The 8,614-nt window shown below is 39.6% G+C and overlaps 1 protein-coding gene across 3 annotated transcripts in view; it reads left to right on the forward strand.

The window, feature by feature from the left end:
* Window positions 1-8,614, forward strand: part of LOC118083705 (THO complex subunit 2) — a 61,525-nt gene extending 52,911 nt beyond the window's left edge. The window contains exons 33-39 of one of the 3 annotated variants that reach the window (XM_035112439.2): window positions 503-538; window positions 4,124-4,261; window positions 4,518-4,587; window positions 4,707-4,861; window positions 5,199-5,275; window positions 5,364-5,411; window positions 7,804-8,614. In XM_035112439.2, the coding sequence (XP_034968330.1) occupies window positions 503-538; window positions 4,124-4,261; window positions 4,518-4,587; window positions 4,707-4,861; window positions 5,199-5,275; window positions 5,364-5,391 (504 nt within the window). In that variant the 3' untranslated portion in view covers window positions 5,392-5,411; window positions 7,804-8,614. Of the gene's footprint in view, window positions 1-502; window positions 539-4,123; window positions 4,262-4,517; window positions 4,588-4,706; window positions 4,862-5,198; window positions 5,276-5,363; window positions 5,412-7,803 lie in introns of those variants that run through there. The other 2 variants (XM_060270426.1, XR_004692422.2) reach the window with 2 other exon arrangements.

Here is an 8,614-nt window from a genome sequence, read left to right on the forward strand (position 1 = left end):
GGTGTTGATCCTTGGGGTGTTTGCTTGGGAGCAAGTCCCATTGGTATTAGTGGAACTTGGTCCCGGGCAAATGTGTGGCAAAGATTGCAGTTTTCATTTATAATAGTATTGTTTTCTATGCATCTATTTAAATAGCTGCATTTATAGCTATTTAGGGGAATGCTAGCCACATGTTTAATGTTAAGTCAGGAAGTTAGAGAATTTCTCTCCCCACCTCAACCAAGTTGCATAACTATTACTTATACAGCACTTTAAGTTTTTTTTTTAAATAGATTAAGATATAATGTGGGTTTGGGTGTTTTAAAAAAACTAATTGGCAAACACATTATTTTGTAGCTAGGTTGTTCTTATTATTTAAGTGCATATGAGAAGTATTAATACTTCATTTATTCCCAGAAGGAGTAGCTGTTTTTTGTTTCAAGGGTATGGCCCTGCTTCCCCAAGTTCCTGAGTTTCTGAGAACTGTGCGACCTTATGTGTCATCTCCATTCATTTTCTACAGGACAACCTCAGCGAACTCAAGGACTCTTCAGCAAAGGTTTGAATCTTTCAATCACTCACAGAAAATAAATAAATAACAATGGTTTTTGCAGGTTCAGCTGTGGACTCAGCTGCACAGCTTACAATTATAACATGGAATACATTATAAAAATGTGACACCAGATGGCGCTGTAGCGCTGCGATCCAAAGTCAATGGTTAATTGCATTGGGATTGATCTCTCTCTTTTTCTTTCTCTATATCAGGGGTCAGCAAACTTTTTCAGCAGGAGGCCGGTCCACTGTCCCTCAGACCTTGTGGGGGCCAGACTATATCTTGGAAAAAATATATGAACAAATTCCTATGCCCCACAAATAACCCAGAGATGCATTTTAAATAAAAGGACACATTCTACTCATGTAAAAACATGCTGATTCCCAGACCATCTGCGGGCCGGATTTAGAAGGCGATTGGGCTGCATCCGGCCCCTGGGCCAGGCATCCCCAAACTTCGGCCCTCCAGATGTTTTGGACTACAATTCCCATCTTCCCTGACCACTGGTCCTGTTAGCTAAGGATCATGGGAGTTGTAGGCCAAAACATCTGGAGGGCCGCAGTTTGGGGATGCCTGCCCTGGGCCTTAGTTTGGGGATTTGTGCTCTAGATATAGCCAGTGCTTTTTTCTGTGGGCATGCAGGGGTACACATACCCCTAAACATTTTGTGAAGTTTGGCCTCATAGAGGGGCAGTATTTCAATATGAGTAGGAAAATGAGAGTACCTCTAAACATTTTTTAAAGGAAAAAATAGCACCGGATATATAGATATATAGGAGTTTTTTTATAGCATTTTTGAATATCTGTGTAAATCCTGCCTGTGTTAGCACCGCAAGATGCTTTGCACGCCGTGTATAAATTGTGCAAACCTGGCTATCGCAACATGCTGGGCTGCTTTAGTGCAATATTCCCACTGGTTTTCGGACTGTATTCTAGGAAGCCCTACAAAGCTTGTTGGGGCTTCTTCCATATTGTTTAGTTCAAGGTCACACTTTCAGTTAAAGCAGGGCATCAGGCCCCCACATGGTCAGTCCTCCTAGAACATGTGCTAAAATCCTCTACAACTATTCTCTAGTAGACATTCTTCAATAGTCTGATCAATATTGAAAGTATTCCCTGAAGGCAAAAATTTTTTGATATCACTGTGGCATATGAGCAACCGGGGGGGGGGGGCTTGTCTTTTACCAAGGTGCTTTCTAGATATTTCTGGCTAGCTGCTATGTGAAAAGAGTTGCAGACCGCATGCACCTTTGAAATGGTTCAGCAATTTGGATGCGGTTATTCCCTCCTATCAGTTCATTAAATCCCCCTTGATTGCACTTAAGCTTTTATAATATATTTGTGCCATATTTTTCTGAAGTTTTTTGCTTGCTAGGAAAGCAGCAGTTAGCATTTCTGTCCCAAATTGCTGCAGTTACATTCATTTTCCCCCTATGCTCTTCTTCAACTGCCAGCTATGCTGAATGAAATGGTTTTGTTTTAATTCTATTTTTCACTGGGTTTTAGTTGGAAAAATAACTACCTCTAAAGCAACTCAGCATTTACTCTTTGTGCAAGTGGCAGTTCCATCTATGTGCACAAGCTGAAACTTCTGTGTTGTCTTCAATCTCCTGAATCAGAAAGCTAGGATTGCTTTGGGGTTGGGTGAAAAGCAGACCTGGCCAGTGCTCTAACCTAAAAAATTAAGAATGCAGGTAGATTTGTCTGACCCAGAAGCACCTAGAAGCTGTAAATCTGAATGGCTAGTAAGTGCTGAACCCAGCAATTCCATCTCCTCCTGATAGTCCCATTAACTGGTTTTTAACAGACAAATTTCATTTGGACCTCCCTCCCACTTTGTACCTTCCCTCTTAATCTAAATATTCCATCCAGTAAGCCATTCCCTCTTCCCATCACCCAACAGTAATAGGACACAACACTTCAGAAACATGTTAAGAGTTTATGGAGTTTCCTGCTGCAGGATGTGATGGCTGCTGGCTTTAAAAAGGCATTAGACAGGTTCTTGGGGGATAGCTGTATTAATTAATACCAGTTGCTGGGGAACAATAGCAAAGGTCTGTTGCTCTTGGTCCTGGTTGCAGGTTTCTGAGCAGCATCTGACTGGCCTCTAGGAAAACCAGGAAACATCAACCTGATCTAGCAGGGCTGCTCTTAGGTTCTTGAAAGAATGGGGAGTACACAGATTTAGGTGTGGCAGTCAGTATGAGATGATAATGCATGCAAGGTTTATGGTTTCATTAGGAAGGGGCAAAGTTGCTTTGACAGGTGAGGGAGGAGACTTACTGATCTGCTTATGGATATATCCAAGATTAAACTTGCAACCCTTTGCCCCCAGTATCTTTTATTTGGGGATTTTTTTGTACTTCAGAAAAGCCAGAAATAATAGGCTCTCCTGGGGAATAATTGCATATGGTTAGAAATAGTGGGCCCAGGTAAAGATTTCTGTTCTTGAATGGCTCCCTTGGGGAATGCTATTTCAAGAAAAACCCAAAAGTTGGGAAAATGCAGAATGTGAAGACTAAACTAGGTGGATATGGAAGATCCTTGAACAAAATCAAACAATTTTTTTGTTTAAAAGCAGCCATGAAGTAAGTGTGTGTGTATGTGTGTGTGTGTGTGTGTGTGTGTGTGAGAGAGAGAGAGAGAGAGAGAGAGAGAGAGACTGGTGCCAGGTATGGAAAATCTGATAACTCTCCATGTATTTTTTATGACTTAAATTCCCTCATTACCTGAAGCTATTTGCCCTGCAGGGGAAAAAACCATATAGGTATGTAGGGAATATAAACTGGGAAAATGCCAGCCAGTCAGTTTAAACAGAGAAAAACTGATCATATTTAAATATGTGATCAGATTGACCTGCCCCCGTTGTGTGGCTGCTTTTATTTTATTTTTGAAAAAATTGATGTATCCTAGCTACAGAACTTCAACATCGTACCTAGTTTGGAACAAGGCTTGGTCTATTTTTCTACTAAGTACTTTGTGCAGTTATTTTTAAATTAGGGAACTAGCCACTATGCAATATTATTGTAAGTAATTTTATGAGTTCTGTGCTAACCCACCCCTGAACTTGAATGAAAAATTATATTCATGCACCATTTCTTGCCACTGAAGCTTAGTTATTTCATATAATCACCGACAATAAAGGCAAACGGTAGCATACAATTTTATATACCTTTTAGATATGAGCTTGATAACAAATCTTTTAGGAAGCAAGTGTAGTCTACATCATTAATGTTTCTCATTATTTAAATAGACTGGATTCACAATTAAGTTTGGAGTTCTACAATGCAAGCATGCTTGAACACCACTTTTGTCTGTTGTCTTTCCGTTACTGAAATTTCAGGATTCCAGTATGTAGTAAGTTACAATGCTGAGTAAAAAAAATAAAATTGTAAAAATGTTTTTTTCCAGCTTTACTTTGAATTCGAGATATCCAAGGAATTTTTCAGATTGGTACATAAGGAAAAGCAGAGAGACTGCCAGAGATGAAAAATAAATAATATTTCTGGATTTCTGCAAAAGAGAATTATTTTAGTGCACTATCTTGAGAGATGAGCTTTAATTCTTGGTAATGTTGCCTTAATTTAACAGCACTACATTAACCACTCAACTCCAACACTGTCCAAGAGTAAAGAGAGAGAGGTGGACAAGAAAGATTTGGACAAGTCAAGGGAAAGATCCAGAGAGAGAGAGAAGAAAGAGGAAAAGGAAAGGAAAGATCGAAAAAGGGTTTGTGACTTATACATAACAATTTTAAACTGTGGTTCTTAAAATACGACGACAGGTTTCTGCCAAGTTTTTAATGACTGCTTCTTGGTTTCACTAAGACAAAACAGGGAGCAAATTACTACAATTTGTGGTGCAAGGAGGCACTTCAAAGGAAGAAGCAGCTTTTAACAAATCAGCTCTCTTTAAGCATAATATTTAAACTATTGTTTTGGAGATCTATGTGTGTTAAATTTATTAATGTTGTGTATCTGACTAGGATCATTCAAATAGTGATCGGGAAGTGCCTCAGGATTCAACCAAACGTCGCAAAGAGGAAAATGGAACAAGTACGTTCTCTCCTGCTTTTTCTTTTTTCTTTTTGATAATGCCTAGGTAGTGCTATGAGTGGCTCTATTTATGTAGCTTTTGTCTTTCCAGCTGGTTTATGTAGCTTTTGTCTTTCCAGCTGGTTCTTCCAAACATAGTAAGAGTGAAAGTCCCTCTGATTCTCCTCACTCCAATGAGAAGGAAAAGGACAAAACCAAATCAAAATCTTCAGGCAAAGAGAAAGGAGACTCAATAAAAGTTGAAAAGATGGAGAAAAGCTCTGGTAGCAAAAAGGTAAGTCAGACTCTTCCCCCTCGTTTTTTAAAATAGCAAAATCATTGTCTTGTTCAGTGGATTTTAGGTAGCATGTGAAGCTTGTCCTTCATAATAATTGGATTGAACATACAGTTGAGATTAGTAGCTTTTTAATGAGTGTTTGTATGTGTGAATGCAAGCTTTCATTTTAATGTATGCAGTAGAATACAACAAACAGGAATTTTGTTTAGGAAGAGTAAATACCTTGCTCTTTTTTTCCTTTCATTATCCTGGCCTTTCCCACTCCTATGAAAGAAGAATCAAATGTGTATGTATAAGTTATTATTTCTCCTTGTTTTAAACTTGTTTTGTGTAGGAGTCCAGACATGATAAGGAGAAAACAGAGAAAAAAGAGAAACGGGACAGTACTGGAGGAAAAGAAGAAAAGAAACAATATCCTTTCACTGTGTCAATAGTCTTGGTGTATGTTGGTTTTCTAAAAATTTAAAACAACCAAATTTCCCTTAATCTTTTGATTTACTCACAAGTCTTCTGACAAACACAGATAATGAACAATGTTCTGACCAAGGTGAGAATAACTTCTTCATCTTCTCTCTTCACTGGAGATGGGAAAGAGTCTGCCTTGCCAAGTGGATTGATGGAAGAGGTACAGAGTGATCTGTTCCCTCCTTTGACAGTCTTCTACATTTCTGGGCTTCTTGTAGAGGAAGAGACTTTACTTTCTCTGCAGCTAGCACAAAAATAAGGTGGACTGGCAGAGGAGGGATGGAGCAATCGGCTCCTCTTCCAGCTTGCTTACCCACCTGCATGAAATTCCTGACTGCTTATAGCTTAGTAGTCTCAGAGGTTGATCCATAGAGCTTCATCAGCTAATTTGTTCTAGCTTCTGAGCTTTTCTAGAACTCCTTTATTATTCAACTGTCAAGACTAAAATAATAAAGGAACCCATGGATTCTTCCTGTCACTCCTGTTTTAAATGAAAGCTTTCTGTACCATCAAAAACTGCTGTGCAGACTGAAGTTTTGTCACTCTAGCTTTAGGTTCATTAACATAAGTCTTTTTTTTCCAAAAAGAACCTCAAGTTGCTCAGTTAATAGAAAAATTCAACTAAGGTAGCCAAGTTAACCTGTCATCCCTTCAATAGGAATGACCATACTGTGGCAGGGCGAGCCCAATACATTTTGGCACCTGAGGCGAACCACAAAATGGTACCCCACCCCCACCAGGGAACAATGGGGGAGTGAAGATCTGCATCAGGAATAAGCAAGGAGTAAAGATTTACATCATGGAACAGGGGAGGGGGATCAAAGCAACCTTATCTGATGGTTGAAGCGTGAATCAAAGGCTGTTGTTTGGAAGAAAGGGGCCTGCTATGAAACATGCTGGACAGGTGAACCCCGAGGGCAGCCCCCACCACTTCCTCCCTAGGGGTGGGAGGAAACCAGCAATGCCTCCTATTTGCCAAGTGGATGCTGAGGAGGCAACAGATCTGGTCTCCAGGAGCACTCCACAGCTGTAGCTGCACTCTGGCTGCAGCATCAGCAGAGAACTGCTGCCCCTGTGGATCTTGCTGCCTGAGGTTATTGTCTCACCTTACCCCATAGATTGGGAGAAAAGCAATGACAAACGTAGACAGCATCTTAAAAAGCAGAGACATCACCTTGCCTACAAAGGTCCGTATAGTTAAAGCTATGGTTTTCCCAGTAGTGATGTATGGAAGTGAGAGCTGGACCATAAAGAAGGCTGATCGCCGAAGAATTGATGCTTTTGAATTATGGTGCTGGAGGAGTCCCATGGACTGCAAGAAGATCAAACCTATCCATTCTGAAGGAAATCAGCCCTGAGTACTCACTGGAAGGACAGATCGTGAAGCTGAGGCTCCAATACTTTGGCCACCTCATGAGAAGAGAAGACTCCCTGGAAAAGACCCTGATGTTGGGAAAGATTGAGGGCACTAGGAGAAGGGGACGACAGAGGACGAGATGGTTGGACAGTGTTCTCGAAGCTACGAACATGAATTTGACCAAGCTGCGGGAGGCAGTGCAAGACAGGAGTGCCTGGCGTGCTATGGTCCATGGGGTCACAAAGAGTCGGACACGACTAAACAACAATACCCCATAGATGGGATGACCCTGTATTGCCACATGCGTATTTATGGGGATAGGACTTAAAGAAATGTCATTGAGACACTGATAAATGTTGAGATGACTATATATCATGAATTTGCATTTCAATCAAAATATAGAATTATGTATGCTAATACTTGAAATAATAATGGCAAAAGTTTGACCAGTTCTGATTAGAAGTCAACATGTTCAGATGTCAAGTTTTAACATGCTTCTTCAGCTGTCAGTGTTGCTGCCATGTAAGTGTCAATACAATGGTTGCTTTGGGCATTTACGAGGTGAAGGGAGCTATCTCACTTGTTTTATTCTTAACCCATCTATCTAATTTAGGAATTCAGGAGGGCACTGGCAATCTTACCACTTGTCACGTTTCACTTCTAGCATAAAAGTTGCACTCTTACTATATAAAAAGTTTTTGTTACGGATGGCGTTGCTCTCATATTAAATTAGATTCTGTTTGTATCAAGTACTTCCCCCCTCAGTTACCACAGACTCCTCTTTCTACTTTTGCTCTTGGGCTGATACTAGGGCTGTAACTGCACACTGGGACTCGTGGTGCTTAGTTTTGTGCAGCATTGCATCTCTTCAAAGAAGGCTTAGTAAGAATTCTCTCCTGTTCATCTATGGGAAGTATAGGATCATGTCATGAGTCATGCTAATCCATCTTGGGCTGGATGCCACTGTAACAACTGGGCATCTTTTTCATGCGCTTTGTTTATCTTAGTGAGAGCAACTTCAGGCCATTCTGCTTGTTTGCAATTTTAGTTCTGTTAGTTTCAGCTCCTGATCCTTTATGAAATAGATTTAATTGTCCTGATGCTCTCTCTATTTTAGGCAAGCTTGAAATGAGAAGATACTGAGGTGTGACCATATATGTATTTTCCGGAATATGGATTGCACAGAAGATTGTGAATGAAGAGGACCCATCTGCATCTCCTTAAATTATTCAGTTCTCTGCTTTATTTCCCTCCCATTGCTGAAGATTTGATTGTTGAGTTGTACATTACTGTATTTTTGTTGGTTAGCTTCTTAAACATTTATTTTCAGTACCTGGCTGAAAGTGTTACATGTTCCATATTTTAGCACAATGTGCTGCAAATTGTTGCCATCGTGCAAATGAGGTTTATACGTGTACAGAGTTTCACATTAGGTTACCCAAATACTGCCTGATTTCAGTAATCCTTTTCAGATGGAATTGAAACATTTGCTGTGTTTGAAAACCCAACAAATAAACAGTTGTTGAACCTTTGGAATTTACCTCATTTAAAATCCAGTTTTTATTTATTGTTTCTAATATCAATAACTAGAACCAAGTGGGAGCATTGTTTTTGTGCGGTGCTTAAGAATTATTTGTATATTATGTGCACAGCATTTCACCAGTTAAAAAAAAACCCCTCACTTATTGTTCCTTGCTACACCTTATATGTTTGTCATAATGTTTCTAGAAATTGGGAAATACTTCATTCCAAACAGAAATTTAAAAATTAGGTTTTCATATTACAGCTACAGGAGCTTTGTATCGCTGGACTTTAGTCAAAAAAAAAAAAAGTTTCACAATGACATTTCTAAGAAAAGTAAAACAATTTTTTTATCTGAAATTCTACCAGTGTAACCTTTTTTTCTAAATAAACAATAGTTTTCTCAA

Source organism: Zootoca vivipara, chromosome Z, assembly GCF_963506605.1.
Source record: "Zootoca vivipara chromosome Z, rZooViv1.1, whole genome shotgun sequence".
NCBI lineage: Eukaryota > Metazoa > Chordata > Lepidosauria > Squamata > Lacertidae > Zootoca > Zootoca vivipara.